Source organism: Sceloporus occidentalis, unplaced genomic scaffold (genome assembly GCF_023333645.1).
Source record: "Sceloporus occidentalis isolate IW3139 unplaced genomic scaffold, rSceOcc1.0.p SCAF_6, whole genome shotgun sequence".
NCBI classification, from domain to species: domain Eukaryota; kingdom Metazoa; phylum Chordata; class Lepidosauria; order Squamata; family Phrynosomatidae; genus Sceloporus; species Sceloporus occidentalis.
In genome coordinates, this window is record NW_028316986.1 from 42,066,724 (window position 1) to 42,083,401 (window position 16,678).

General features: G+C 38.3%; 1 protein-coding gene across 1 annotated transcript in view; it reads left to right on the plus strand.

Moving 5' to 3' along the window:
- The window catches only part of LOC149310662 (dynein axonemal heavy chain 14-like), a 352,749-nt gene that overhangs the window by 221,439 nt on the left and 114,632 nt on the right, over positions 1-16,678 (plus strand). Inside the window, 3 exon segments of the mRNA XM_089529413.1 lie at positions 2,099-2,215; positions 5,925-6,077; positions 9,565-9,697. Of these exon segments, the coding sequence (XP_089385539.1) occupies positions 2,099-2,215; positions 5,925-6,077; positions 9,565-9,697 (403 nt within the window).

Consider the following 16,678-nt stretch of genomic DNA (forward strand, 5'->3'; position numbering starts at 1 on the left):
CTGGAGCCCCATTAGAAGTAATGGGGCTTGTGCCTGCGGGGTGCAGCGGCGCGTGTGTGCCATGGGCACGTGCCCCGCTACTTCTTCTAGGGCACGCAAGGGGCTTCTCTGACACAGCTTTCAGCATATGCTGAAAGCTGCATATGCCACACTCACATAAAACTTGGGCTCACTGTAGTTGTAGAAAAATTAAAAATTTACTTTTAAATCTCAAGACCATATGCACAGACTAAATTATTTACATGTGCATAGTTTCATGTGGTTAAGGTGAAAATTTGATAACAAATTAATCATATATGTATATATTCAAATTTACTGGGTTTTTTTCCAAAAAAAATTATTATTTTTTTTAAAACCTGGGGCCTATCCTTTCTCTTCCTACTGAGCCTCATTCTACCCATTCCATCTCTTCAGCATTTTAAAGGGATAGAGGTGAATGCCACATCCCATTTCTGTCAAATGGCAGATGTTTGGGAAACAGTGGTGTCACTCTCTTTAGCGTGCCATGTGGTACAGTCTGCACCCCCTCCCCCATGACAATTTTTCCTTCTGCTTCTAAAATGATTTATTATGGAAAAATTAACTAATTTGTCCAGGTCCTTAACTAGATGTTGATTTGCTGTCAAATCTAGATAAATTTCAGTACTGTTATAACAACTCAGCACCAGGGCTTGGGCCTTACAAAATTTGTTTACACCCAGGAGATGATTAATTTGTTTTTGTCAAAGCTGAGAAGATGAAAATTTTATTTATTAATGAATTCTTTAAATCAGTAATTTTTAAAGAAATGATGAAATGTAAAGCTAATAACATGTTTAATTGCCATTGTTGGCTCCTATTTCACATTTTGTTAATGGCTCCCTCAAAGTGTTATTATGTATTCTGGTTTTTAAGTTGCATTCCCCAATCTAGCAAACTCCAAATGCACTGGACTACATGCTTCATAAACTAATTGACTTTTATATGAAGGGATTTGCAGTGCAATCCAAATGGTTGGAAGCCCGATATCTAACAACATATTCAGTTAGATTTGGTTACTGGTCTGAATCTCTATTAGCTTTCCACCCCCACTCACCTTCTCCAAATTGTATGTTTGTTCATTTACACTTCAAACACTGGATTGTATAGTTAGCATGGAAAAAGTGAATAGAGAGCAGTGTGTCCAGCCCAGTTACAGAACAGTGAAGTAAGCAATAAGTAGTTACAAAGATCAGCCATTGTCAATATGTTTGATCAAAATTCAACCCACAAATGAGAATGAAACCTATTTAGTTTCACAAGTGATGGTTTGTAAAAATATAATAGGATTACTATTTTTTTTAAAAAAAATAAAATAAAACAGGATTATTTTGAAATGTGATGCACATCATTTGAAGCTCATTAAGTTTTTTTTCCGAATTTAACATTTGATTTTGTAGGAATTGTGAGGCAAAAATATATTAGCTATTAGCTTTAAAGCAAATATGTTTGCCTCATTGTTTTAGCATTTTAGAACTACACTTGATCTTAGCCAAAAGCCTGAGAAGCCAGTGTGAATTGTGAATAATATCTGACATTATCCTTGCCAATGGAATCATGTAAAGCCCTTACATGCTTATATTTTGAACAAATGGACACAATGATGAAATGGGGAAGGAACCCAAAAGTAGTGCATAAGAAGTTCTCTTTGCCTACAGTCCATTGCAGACTGTGTTGGCGGCCAGCCTCAGGACCTTCTGGTTGCTGCAGTCCCGCACTGAATGGGTAGCAATCTAGGCAGGAGTGGCCAGAGGCCACTCCAAGCTGCCAGTCTTATTGACCTCTTAGTTAACTGTCATAAAAACTTGATAATATGATTGCATAAAATGCTATTGTTATAACACCAAATGTTAATTATTACTCTTTCTTTGTCACTACAATGTGGTCTGTTTATAACATAAGTTATTTATTTTAAGGTTAAGCATTATTTTACTTAGTTAGTTTTAATTATCATTTTGCAGTTGTATGAAAGCTTGGATTTTTTTTTTTTTTTTTTGCCATGGTCTTTGGACTAAGCAATAAATGATTTATATATACTGTATTATACATAAGCACATTTTTTCTCTTTTCTGGCTTTCAGATATCCAGATTCCATCTGGAGACAAAACTGTTTTTGATTATTTTGTGGATTTGCAAACAGGAGAATTTGAGCCATGGGGAAATTTAGTTCCTAGTACACAGTTACTTATTCAGAAAGGTAAGAGTTGCTGGTACTCTGAATCTTTATTTTTGTATTTTCTTTTTTTAAAATTTTATTAAACATTAAAAACATACAATAAAGATAAAAAAATTCCATATACCAAATATAATTTAAAATAGAAATATAAGTAATACAGTGTTCTCCTCCCTCCTTCCCAACTTCCTTGATTACTGACTAATTTCTAACATTATCTACTATTTTCCCTACTGAACTCTAGACAGTCCTATTACTTCTGTTGATTCTTTCAAATTTTCTTGAATAAAATATTCTTCATAGCCTTCCGTATTAATGACTATTCATTATCCCTGTTTTTACTTAGCCTAATAGACTCTAAATGTTTCCACTTATCTAATTTTTATTTACCCGCAATTAATATCACAACCCTATTTATAATTATAATTTTAAAGTAATCAAAAATATTTGTTATTGTTATTATTATTATTATTTCACCGAGAAATAACTAACTTTACAGCAACATTACCATCATATATCTGTCTATCGCCTGAAAAACCATTCCTGCTTTACTCTATACTCTGTACATCTTCTATAATAGTGTACATCTTATCTTCCTTTAAATTACTCAGATATGTTTTCCAAACCTTCCACTCTTCATAGAAATCTTCCAAAGGTCTGTTTTACCAGGTGTGTCAATTTCTCCATCTCGTAGATATCCAGCATCTTCCATCTCCAATCCTCAATTGTTGGGCAGAAATCTTTTTTCCAATTCTGAGTGAGAGTCTTCCTGGCTGCAACTAGCGCCAGTAATATAATCTTTTCAAAAAAAAATTTCATATTCTATGTCTTGCATCATAGTTAAGAAATAGAACTTAACAGTCGGTCCTCCCTTTAATCCAAAGATTTTTCTCATCTCTATATGTATATCTTTCCAAAATTTCCTTACAATGGGGCAATTCCACCACATATGTAGGTAGCTTCCTATCTCTTTACTGCATTTCCAACAGAGATTCCTATTATTTTTAAACATTTTAGATAATCTATGTGGGGTAAGGTACCATCTAAACATGGACTTGTATATATTTTCTTTTAGGCCCACACTGATAATTTGTTTGATTTTTCCCTTCCAAACTTTGGAAACTTTATTTTTGTATTTTCATGTCATTGTGTATTTTACTATTTATTTTAAAAAATTATTTCTATCTTGTCCTGTATTGAAAAGTCTCAGGACTGATTGTAAGAAAATTAGTGTGACCAATTTAAAGCTATTTAAAACAGGAAAAAGATAATTTCCTCTGGCTAAAAACATATTAACTCAACAAGACAAAGCAAAACAGTTTAAAACCAATGTAAATGGTTTAGAACAAGTTAAAAGCACACTAGGGTGTTCTGTTCAGCTCTCCAGTTCTCCAACAACTCTGTCCCGGTGAGGGAGAGGCTTTTTTTCCTGCTGCTCCCCTCGAGCCTCCTGGTATGTCTATTGGTTCAGGAGTTGAGGAAAAAACAAGGCTGGGAGGGATTCACTCCCCCAGAAAGCTATGAGCTAGCCCTGTAGAGCCGTCTCACACTATCAAAAAGCCTCTGAGATATCCGAAAAGATAATCTGGATAGCAATCCCATCTTTCATCCGGAGCAAATCATCAATCAGAAAAACCAAGCCTGTTTCAGTACAGTACCCTCATTTCAAAGCAGACTGAAAAGTCCAAATGATTTGTTTCCTCCAAGAACATTGCAAGCTCTTGGGGGAGGGGGGGTGAGAAGTTGCAGATGTTTGGGTAATGAACTCACTTTCTGAACTGGATCATAAAAGTTGTTCTTGTTCAGCCTAGTTTCAAGTAGTCACCCAGACCATGTTTCTCCAAATCATTCCCAGTCAAACATGGGACTAAAACATCTGAAAAAGAACTAAATCCCAGGATCCGCACCAGTCTTTATAACTCATATTTACCCTTGCTATGGGCACTGGGAATACTGGTCCTTTAAGGCCCTTGAGCATAACTTGTAATCATTCCGATATATTGCTTTGGCTTATGAGATGATGTTGAATCACACATAGCTGGACTCCAGTATCCCTCAAATCCAATACCTTTTGCGCATTTATTACTTTTTTTTTTCAAAATCCCCAGTGATTTCTGAATCTAATAACACAATCATACACTATTTGGTTTCTTTAGACGGTAACATGTTAGCTGCCTCGCCGGTTGCTTCCATCTCCCTGGTAACTGGCCTAGGTAGTAAATAAATAACCACTGTCTTCTTCAGTGGTTCGTGGTTCATTTGCCCCCTCAGACCAATACTTTCTCACAAGGTTTACTTGCTTATCACTCTGGGGTACATTTTTAAAATTGTGGCTGGGCAGTTATACTATACAGTATGTGTGCCATACCCCCCATACTATAGCACTTTTTGATGTCTTAGATGGATATGGGTAGTGGGTTAGCTTTGGAATCCTCTTCCATTCTAGCATAAGCTTTTCCCTCCAGCACTTTGGTATTAAGGGACTGCCTGTCTCTGTAGGCTTTTCTCTCATCAGAAGTTGTTTTGGGGTCTGAGAGTAGTGGTTCCTTTCCCACTTCCCCGCTTATGAGTACCAATGAATGCATTATCTCTGCTGCTGTAGCCACTGTTTTGGGCTGTTTGTCCTGCACCACCCACTTGAAATCTGGAGGCAAGATGTCCAACAGCCTCAGTCTTGGCTTCGAGGGAAAATTCAGTCTTGATCTGTTGTAAGACCCATTTGTTTGTCTTTTTGACCATCTGTGGTTCTCTCAACACTCTTCTTTAGCACCACATCTCAAATGGGTTGATTTTTTTCTATCTACTTTATTTATTGACCAGCTCTCACATCTGTACATGGTGATGGGGAATAAAACTGTTTAGACGATCCCCACTTTAGTGTTCAGAGTTATGTCTTTTCACTTTATGATCTTGTCCCATTCTTCCATAACTGCCGATCCCAAACCTAGTCTTCTTCTGATTTCTTGACTGAAGTCTCCGTTCTCGTCTATGTTTCATCCAATGTGTGGGAACTCTTTGACTATTTCAATTTTCTCGTTGTCGAGGATGAATTCTTGTAGATCTTCCATGGACACATTTAAATATTACAAAACCCTAACCAGTTCTTTCCTCTGGTTGATTGCCCTGTCTCTTTTGCCATCTTTTCCCTATCTCTACACCATCATTTCCATATCTGCCAATCAGAGATAAGCCTCAGTTTTGTATCATTTATTCCCCACAGGGCCCCCTTCACAGTATTCCCTGATTTCCTGGCTCCAACCAGGCTGGCACAACTCCTCCCTCACAAACCCAAGGCAAACTTTAGGCTTGCCAGGCAGTAGTGGTGATTGCTTTTGCTACATCCTCAAGGTCCACTAATTTAATTAATAGCATGGAACAGAAAAAATATTATGGTTCAGGGAACACTGGCCAGAAACTTATCTGCTGCACACCATGAATCTACAATAACAATAAATATTATTGTTAAATAAATATTACATCTGATTTATTACCGATCAGATAAAGCAATAGCCAAAATTAAGAGTATGTATATTTATTGTTACTGTTAAATAACTGGAATCCAGCCAGCCTTTGTCCACTTGCTACAAATAATTGAGCAAACTACCAGTAGAGTCTGATCTACTTTCACACTATGCTTGATTTAAACTGTCAGGTAAGGTAATGTATGTATAATATTAGAGGAAAACACTCTACATTTATGAAACAATCACATTTTTATTTATGTTAAATGTAGAGACTTCAGACCTTTCAGATTCTGATAATAAAATGACAGAAAACCAAGAAAAGAAAACAGAGACTTCTACATTTGTTCCCAATATTGATACAATACGACATAGTTTCCTAACAAGTCTCCTTTTACTGAATAAACATCCTGTACTGATCATAGGTAAGATTATTTTGAGATATTATAAAACAGAGCAAGAACTGTAAAATAAAAAATGTGATTTCTTGTTAAAATAAAATAAGTACATCTGTTTATTTTTGTATTACAATTATTTTAGATGTATTATTTTAAAGCCTAGAACAAAGATAGAAATATTTCTATAAAGAGGACATATTAAAGTGTTTGTATTGGTGTGGAATTCAAATATAAATATAAGGCCATGAACATGATTGTGTCGATTGAGCATGTATATAATTATTTTTGATTTTCACATTTTTGTATATAACATTGCTTTGTGTTTATTTTCTATCATTTTTCTGTTGGTATAATTCATAGTTTAGATTATAATTGTTCAGAAAGCTGCTGGGAGATAGCCTTCTGATTTTTTTTCTCACCTGACTGAAACAACTATTTCTAATATCTCATATTAGATATTTCTCATATCAAATCTGTCTGTACACTGAGGATGTCACAATAGGAAGTGCAGGAACAGCAGGTTAGAAGGGACTATCTAATTTTTTCAGAAAATAAAGAAGGTTCAAAACTAGATATCCTTCAGGGTCCTGATCTTTATCTCCCAATTTAAGGTGTGTCTTAAAACATAGACACTCAGATTTTACATTTTTCTCAATGTTTATGAAGTTATTGGCTCAGAAAAACATACCAAAATGTTTTGGTTTAGAAATGCATGTTGTGTGGGAAAATATATATATAAATACACCATCTACTATTTTATTAACTCACTAACCAGTAGGTACTCCTGTTTCAAGTGAGGTTGTTTGCTCTAATCCATTTTATTGCTATGCCTAAGCACTGCTTCAGGACAGCTATAGCTTCACATGCATTTGATGAAAGACAAAGCTCACTTAACTCAAGCTCAAGATGCTTGTGAAGTTATGGCTTTCTTGAAGCAGCACTTTAGGGATGGTAATGGATTAGATGTGCAGGGAAAACAACCTGAGAGAGCTCATACTTTCTTTATAATCTTGCGAGAATCAGGCCTTTTCTTTCAGTTTTTACTGCTAAGACTTTGGTTCATGCACTGGTCATTTCTCACCTGGATTACTGTAATTCTTTGCTGACTGGGCTTCCTCTTTCCCATCTTGCCCCCTTGATTTCAGTACAACACACTGCTGCTAGGATAATTTTTTCCACCCACCGTTATGATCATGTCACTCCATTATTGCCATCCCTTCATTGGCTCCCAATCCCATTCAGAATCCGTTATAAGTTGTTATTACTAACTTTCAAAGCCCTTCACGGTTTGGCCCCCACCTACTTGTCAGCACTTGTTTCCCCCTATCTTCCTGTTCGTGCTCTGCGCTCTGCTTTGGATTTTTCAAGATGGCTATTATATCACCTCTTGGGCTGCATCTGCATTGCATTAAAAATCCAGTTTGTCACCATTTTAAATACCATGGCTCAATGTTATGGAATTCTGGGAACTGTAGTTTGTTGTGGCACTAGAACTCTCTGACAGAGAAGGCTAAAAGTCTGACAAAGCTACAAATCCCAAATTCCATAGCAATTAGCCATGCTAAAGTGTCAAACTGGATTAATTTCTGCCACTTAGATGCTGCCTCAGTCTTCTCTTTCTGAAGCTAAACATACCCTCCTGTTCCTCATAGTGCTTTGTTTCACATTACTGTCTTCCTTCCCTACAAAACCAGGACCATAAATGCAACTGTGCAACATCTAGTGCATAGGGATAAAGAGAACTATTACAAGGAACAATACAGATAAACAGAAAACAATAACAAAACAGGGAGAACAAGAGACCTCTTTCACAAAATCCGGGAACTCAAAGGGAGGTTCAAACCAAGGGCCAAAATGCGATATGACCAAAAAAAGAAGATACAACAAGATCAAGAAAACAGACATTTTATACAATGCACAGAAGAATTATATAAAAAATAAAAAATAAATGACACACGGAGAGAAGAACCATATGAAGATGAACCTGCAACCATATGAACCATATGAAGATGAAGCTGCAATAAAAGAAATTGATAAAAACAAATCAGAAACAGATGTATTCCAATGAACTGCTACAATAGACACAGAATCAGCTCTAGTACTAATCAATATGGATAACAAAACTGGGGCCAAGAGACTGAAATTGATCAATACTTATCCCAATCTACATAAAAGGGGAGAGGAAAAACTGCAGCAACTACAGTCTGCCCTTTGCATCCTTGGGGGTTCCATTCTGGACCCCCCTGCAGATGGCAAAAAACGCAGGACCTCAAGTCCTGTTCTTCCCATGGGGGCTTGATGTGTGCACAGCTGTGCTGATGTAGCTATGAGCATGTGCCACCATTGCGAAGAATGGGTCAGGGCCACCAGCACATGCTTCAATCTGTAGATGGCAAGCCCGCGGTTGGAGACGGATGACTGTATAGGACAATAGCATTAATCTCCTATGCAAACAAAATTCTGCTCAAAATTTTTCAACACATATGGAGAGAGAAATTCTAGAAGTGCAAGCAGTGTACAGGAAAGGAAGAGGTACCAGGGACCATACTGCAAACATACAATGGCTGATAGAGCACACAAAAGAATTCCAGAAAAAATCACCACATGCTTTATAGACTAGAGCAAAGCATTTGACTGTATAGATCTTGAAAAGCTATGACACACTTTTAAAGACATGGGTGTTCCACTACATCTGATAGTCCTAATGAGAAATCTCTACTCAGGAAAAAAAGCTGCTATCAAAATAGAATTCGGAGAAACAAATTGGTTCCCAGTTGGTAAAGGGGTCAGGCAAGGCTTCAGTCAATCCCCTATTTGTTCAACTTGTATGCAGAAAACATCATAAGAAAAGTTAGACTCAGAAGAAGGAAGAATGAAGATAGCAGGAAGGAACATTAACAATCTTAGATATACAGATGACACCACAATACTGCAAGGTATACTATCAATTTATTGTTGCCAATAAGATTATGGATTGGATATAGTCCAGTAGGTTATAAATTGCTCCTCTACGTGCACCAGAGAATGAAATGGTAGTGCTCATCATGAATATTAATTATTGGATATGCAAGGGAGCAATGCACTCTTCCAAAATATCTTCCTGCATTTAAGATGCAAAGGTGGCATTGTAAAATCTTATTTTCTTTGTCATTCTTATCTGTCTTTAAGTTATTCTTGAGGCAAGACTGAAAGTGAGAGGGGGAAAGGGGAGTCAATGGAAATAACTGATACATGTGACTACTACCTGAGAAGCTGGTCCCTGGGTATATAAACCAGTAGGTTGTGAATTGCTCCTCTTTACACCCAAGAATGAACAATTTTGGGTATGTTTGCTATTTGAAATATATTATATTTTTATTGTATTAATCATCTATATATAATTAACTAAGAATAAAAGCTTTCTGAATAATGGAACTATAATTTGGTAGCACTCAAAAAAGATAAAATAACGGAAGAATCATTTATTTGCCTCCACTACTACTACTGACCTATTAATGTATTTATTAACATTTAGGGGATCCAGGTACTGGGAAGACTAATATGATAGACTATATGCTGGGACGACTTCAGAAAGAAGGTGGATTAAGTATGAAAATGGGAACGATATTAGGAGAGGTCTTTTATTATGGTGAAATTCAAAAAACAAGGTAATTGATCTGAAATTTAAAATAATGAATGTACATAAAATAGGATGCAATACAGTAAAACTAAATACAGTGATGTATTAAAGTATTTTACTCCAAGTCTCAAGGTAAGTCTCAGTTCCTTGCAAGAAACTTCCAAATCAAGTCTCAAATTGAGTCTCAAGTTTAGGAGCAAGGCCTAACAAACAAAAAGGAGGTGGGGTGCATTTCTCAGAGGGGAACAGTAAACATGTTAGGCATTGGGCTTGAGGTGGGGGTTGAAGTCTGCTTGGCAGCCTGTCCCCACTGCACATCAGGGGAGTCTTCTAAAGCTTTTCAAAAGCATTCCACCTCAAGCCCATTGCCTAACACATTTCCTGTTTCCCTCCAAGAAATGTGCCCTGTGTTCTGCAGGTGGGTCCTGCCTGCTGCTCAAAGTGAATGTCACCAGTGAATCTCTCAGTAAAAATATACACATTGTGAATCAAGTCAGTGTGCCACTTATGGTTGAGCCAAGTCCAAGTTAAGCAATTGAAGCTACTTGAGGCCGGCTTGTGTCCAGGTCACTTGACTCAAGACTACATCACTGACTAAATGTGCATGTGCTTTTTTAGCCCACCACTGGCATTGTCTTTATGTAGTGGTGGGATTCTGTACTCCTGTGAGGCAAGAGGCTATATTGACAGAAGCGGTGTTGCTGGGTTGGACTTCCGGTTGGTGATGGCGCCGCTAAAAGCAAACTTTTAGCATTCTGCTGAGAGCTGCTCGCACAGTGTGGTAGGGGCTGTCAAGGAGATACAGGAGGCAGCCGATTTTTGCATCCCCGCGGAGGGGAACTGCGGACGGGTCCTACAGGGGTCAGATTCCCACTTCTAAGGCAAGATAAACATCTAAATTGCCAAGAGAAGTGGAGGAGACCGAAGGACAAACCGCGACCATGCTGATGCCGCCATTGGGCTCACAGACGCAGCCAACTACAAGTGAACGGTAATCTACAGCAATTGTGAAAACCTTTAAGCTGATACATTCACTTTCGACTTTAAAAATTGCCTGAGATAACTTTGCAAATTGATACATCTTTATTTCTTGAATATACAAATTGGACAAAAAGTATCAAGATACCATACAGAGAATCTTCTATAACAGAGAGAAATAGGGAATTGGAAGAAAGGAGAAGTGTAAGAGGACGGACAGACCAAGATAGAGAGCGTGGAGGAAAGCTGGCGTGGAGGGGAATTGGGAGAAGCCTGGGCGGAGAGAAGCGGAAAGAGAGACGGAGAGAGGAGAGTGGAGTGGCCCGAGAGGGACAAGGAGACAAGGATGGCACGTGCGGTGGAGAGACGGAACGCGAGGAGTGGAGAGGCTTGGGAGAGGCAAGGTGTCCAAACCGGCGAACGCGAGGAGGAGACGGGGAACAGAGAGGCCTGAGAGAGACGAGGTGACTGGGTCGGAGAGTGTGGAGGAAAGAAGGATAGAAAAGGAGTGAGGGGAGTGGAAAGGTCAGATGGAGACGGAGACGGAGTGACTAGGCCGGGGGACGCGAAGGAGAGACGGGGAGCGGAAAGCGGAGAGGCCCGGGAGAAACGAGGAGTCCAGACCGGAGAACACCAGAGAACGCGGAGGACACAGAGAGGGAAGCCGGTGTGGAGGGGAATTGGGAGAGGGCCGGGCGGGGAGAAGCAGAGGAGACCCAGAGGGTGGGAAGCAGAGAGGATTGAGAGAGAAAAGAGGGGATTGGGCCGGACGGCGCGAAGGAGATACAGAGAGTGAAGAGCTGAGAGGACTGTGAGGGAGGAGAGGACTGGGCTGGGAGGAGAGAAGGGTCGGCGAACGTGGAGGAGAGTTAAAAGATTGAGAGTGGAAAGGCTCGAGGGGGAAAACAGGGAGTAAGACGGAGAACTGTCTAAACTTTAAATAAACTCTAAAGGGAGGGAAGAGGGATTGAAAAGGTTTGTGGAGTGTACGCTTGGGAATGGTTTGAAAGCTGGTGTTATATAAATTGTACTTACTTATCTTATATCTTGCATTCCATTTCCTGTAAAGACCCTACCCCTTTAAAACACTATCAGGAAGTGAAAGTGAGGAAAGGGTTGAGTAAAGATTAAGGAAGAGATTAGAGAAGCAAGAAAAGGGAAGTCTGGTTAAGGCAGCGACCTCTGGTGGAGCAAAGGTGCAGGTAGGGGAAACAAACAAAGGTTTAAATAGGAAAGAAAACAGACAGGGAACTGTTAGAAATTAAAGAAAGATATTGGTGTAGGAGCCCCCCATTGATTTAGAGCGTTTGCTGATTAAGTAAAACTTAGTAAGAGAAGATGTCTACGGGAACAAGACAACAACAACAAAAACTACAACAACAGCAACTTCAAATACAAAGAAGACCTTTTTTGGAACTTCCAAAAGTTCAAGATACAAACACATTATTATTGGAGGAAATGAGACAGATGAGACAGGATATGAAGAGGGATAAGGAAGATCTGAGAATGGATATGAAGAGAGACAAGGAAGACCTGAAACAGGACATGGAAAGAATGAAGACTGAAATAAAACAAGGAATCAGAACCGAAATTGGCGAGATCAATCAAGCAATAAAATCCATTGTATCAGATGTAAGACAGGTCAAACAAAAGTGAAAGTGATGGAGAAGAAAAATCAGGAATTGGAGGATAAATTAAAAGAAGAAATAGAAAAAAGGAAGGAACTACAAGAGGAGAGGAATATCTGGGAACAGAAAATGCGGGAAAGATGTTTGAAAATTAGAGGGCTACCGGAAATAGAAGGTGAAAAAATCTTTGAAAACATGACGGAAATTTTAGCAGAATTTATTGGAAAAGACAAAGAATCAATGGAAACGGAACTGGATAAAGTGTTTCGCGTGAACTCTTGGGTGGCAAAGCAGAAGAAGTTACTTAGGGACATTGTTATCTATTTTGTGAGGACCCAGATGAAAGAAACGATATTACAAAGATATGTTGAAGCGAAGCTTGTGGTGGATGATCTGGAACTTCAAATATTGAAAGATGTCCCAGGGGCAATATTGAGAAAACGGAAAGACTACGCTTTTCTGACAAAAACCTTGAGAGAGAATGAAATACGATACAGATGGGAGGTTCCAGAAGGGATTTCGTTCCAATACAGACAAAAAAAGAGTAAGAATTATGACATTGTTGGAGGCAAAAGAGTTTTTAGAAGATTTAGCAAAAGACAAAGAACAAGAGGAAGAGGAAGGAAAGAAGGGAGGAAAAAATGACTCGGTGACAAATTTATTAACAGGTGAAGAGGTGAAAGAACCCGAAGCAGACGTTTTAAGTTCAGAAGAAAACGGGGTAGAAGATGGATAGCGGTATAAAAGTAATCTCATGGAATGTGAAAGGACTTAATAGTCCACAGAAAAGAAAAAAAGTAAATCATTATTTGAGTAAATTAAAAAGTGACAGCAGGAAACTAAGATTAGAAAAACAGATGAAAAATATCTAATTTGTAATAAATTAGGAAAAGAATATGTAGCAAGCACGGAGAAGAGAAAAAAGGGGTAGTCATATATGTTAAGGAAAGAATAAAAGCCACAGAAGTATTTAAAGATCAGAAGCGACAATATTTAGGGTTAGAAATAAATTGCCAACAGGGGAAAATTTTAATTGTAGGAGTTTACGCACCAACAGAAAATAAAGAAAAGTTTTTTCAAAATCTTAAAAAAAGGATAGAGCAATTGGATTATGAGAATTTGATCATGTTAGGGGATTGGAATGGGGTAATAGACCCACTACAAGATAAGAGATCAGACAAATTAATAAAAAAGAATCAGGGCAAATTACCCAAAACCTTCTTTGATATGAAAGATACATTGGCATTAATAGATATATGGAGAGAGAAAGCGGGAACACAAAAGGACTTTACATTTTATTCGGAATGTCATAAATCGTGGTCGAGGATCGATATGTTTTTTATTACGTCAGCATTGGCTCCTAGAATTAAGTAGATATTCTCCCAAAATTAATTTCAGACCATTGCCCCATATACATGGAAATGAAGGGAAGACATAAAGATTTCAATTGGAGATTGGATGAAAATTTATTAAAGGATGAAAATATATTAAAACAGGCAAAGGAAAATCTAGAATGGTTCTTTAAACTTAATTTAAATAATGAGGTGGAAACAAAGACAGTATGGGATGCCTCAAAAGCATTTATGAGGGGTTTCTTTATTCAGAAAAGTAGTGAAAGGAAGAAAAAGAGGGGCTAAATTGGAATTGGTCATACAAGAAATAAAGGGAAAAGAGAAATTACTTAAAAACGATCCAAGTAACAAAGAGATAATAGGAGAAATAGCTAAACTTCAAAAACAAATCTCACTAATTATGGTAGAGGAGATGGAAACTAAAATAAGATTCACAAAACAGAAGTATTTCGAATTAGGAAATAAACCTGAAAAATGGTTGGCTTGGAAATTGAAAAAGAAAAAGGAACAGAATACAATTTGGAAAATTAAAGAGGGAGGTAAATTACACACAGAACAAAACCAAATCAAGAAGGCGTTTCAAAAATATTACGAAAAATTATTCTCGAAAAAAGTAATAAAAAAGAAGGAGGTAAATATATTCTTGCAGAAGGAGAAAATAAATCAGATTAGTGAAGTAGAAAGAGAAGAGTTAAACAAGGAGATAATGGCAAAAGAAATTGTGGATATGATCAGTAAGATGAAAAAAGGAAAGTCACCAGGACTGGACAGGCTACCGGCGATATATTATCAAAAATTAGGGGGGAAATTAATAGGACCACTCCAAACTGTAATGAATGAAATTTTGCAAAAGGAAATTCCAGATACATGGAAAAGATCATATATAACTTTAAAATAGGCATTACCTTGGCTTAGTGTTAAATAGAATGGATGCTGCAGTCAAGAAATCAGAAGAAGACTAGGACATGGAAGGGCCACTAAGGAACTAGACAAGATTTTCCATTGTAAAGATCACCATTGTCCATGCCATTATATTTCTAATGTCTGTGTGAAAGCTAGACAGTGAGTAAAATTGTTAGGAAGAAAATCAATTGATTTGAAATATGGTGCTGGAGAAGAGTTCTACAAATACCATGGACATAAGACAAACAAATGGGTCATAGAATACATTAAGCCTGAACTCTCCCTAGAAGCCAAGATGACTAAACTGATGCTATCGTACTAGACAAATCATGAGAACACATTGTTCAATAGAAAAGACAATAATGCTTCAGAAGGTAGAAGGCAGTATGTATATATGTCTGTGTGTGTTTGTTTGTCTGTTTGTTGGCGTTATATACTGCCTTTCTCCAAAAATAGGATTCAAGGTGGCTTACAGTCATTTTAAAAGGATTCAACTAAAAAACAGGAAAAGAGGAAAACTGCATTACAGATGGATAGACTCAGTCAAGGAAGGCATGGGCCTAAGTATGCATGACAGGGTTGTTGATGACAGGGTAACTTGCAGGTCTCTCATTCATAGGGTTAAACTGACCTGATGGCATAACAACAGCAACAACTCTTTTAGCATCAAGTCTGGGTATATGTATCTCATTCAAATGTTCATGTTCATTCATATTTTGGACTAGGGATGTCCATGAATATTAGTCTTTTTATTACAATTTGTGCCCTCCACACAGCATAGCAGATCCCTAAACTGGGGGCTCTGCTTGGAAGCTTCAGCATCAGCTTCAGTAATAACCATACGACATTTAATCCTTTCTCACCAAACTCTCCAAAGCTGTCAGAACTGAGTTGCAATGACAAGAAATCCACTTTGGTTTTAGATGACTTGACATATGAAAGTATTTTAAGGAAGGAAAAGAATATTTATTATTATAGATGCTGTATATAATGCAACTATCTCTAGAGTCCAGTTCAACAGCTTTGGGAAGATTGGTTGGGACTACTGCTACTGCTAGTTTGACTTACAACGCATGAAAGGCCAGGACCCTCACACCAACCCCCACTTTTGAAATAACAGCTACAGCTGTCCTGTTGGGAAAGAAGAGATGGGTAGGAGTTTTGTTTTTTGGTTTGTTTGCTGATCTGGCTATTTGGAATAAACTTACTTTTAAACGGTTTGGATTCTTGGACCATGGGCTGCGGTTCCATGAGGAGGGACTTCTGGCAAGGGATGGGTTGCATCTCACACCAGTTGGCAAAAACGTTTTTGCCAATAGTACAGATGGTGCAAAATATGGCAGCCAGGCTGGTCACTGGTGTTTCCAGGACCAGCCATATAACACCGGTGCTTAAAGATCTTCACTGGCTGCCTATTCGTTTCCGGGCCCAATATAAGGCGTTGGTGATTACCTATAAAGCCCTAAATGGCTTGGGCCCAGGATACTTGAAGGACCGCCTCTCCCCATACATTCCGTCCCGCACCCTCAGAACATCCGGGCAGCTATTACTGAAGGTGCCAGGGGCTAGGCTTACCTCCGTCGCAAGGCGGACATTTTCCATCGCCGCCCCGGCCCTTTGGAACACGCTGCCCGCCGAGCTCCGCTCGATTACCTCCCTGGCCCAATTTAAAAGGGAGTTGAAAACCTTTTTTTTCCAGCTAGCATTCCCCGCATAAAAAATCCTGCGGGCCTCCCTCCTCTTCCGTGGCTATGAGGATGGGCTATTGGGGTTTAGTTGGTTTTATTTTATTCTATTCTTGTATACTGTATGCTGTTGTTTTTAACTATTGTATCTGCACTGTAATTTTATGTAAACCGCCCTGATCTGTGGAAGGCGCGGTATATAAATAAAAGCTTTATTTATTATTTATTATTAAGAGGGCTTTAAACTGAGTTATGTGGGGGAGGGAGACAGTATTTTGGAAGGCAAAAGGGCTGGAGAAAACAGTCAAACTGACACAGAGGGAACAAGGCAAACAGTGCAAGGACCCAAAAGTGGGAGGCAAAAGCACTTGCACAGGGAGCAAGTAAAGGGAACACATGGTCTTAGATGTCTCTACACTAATGCACAGAGCATGGGAAATAAGCAAGATGAACTTGAACTCCT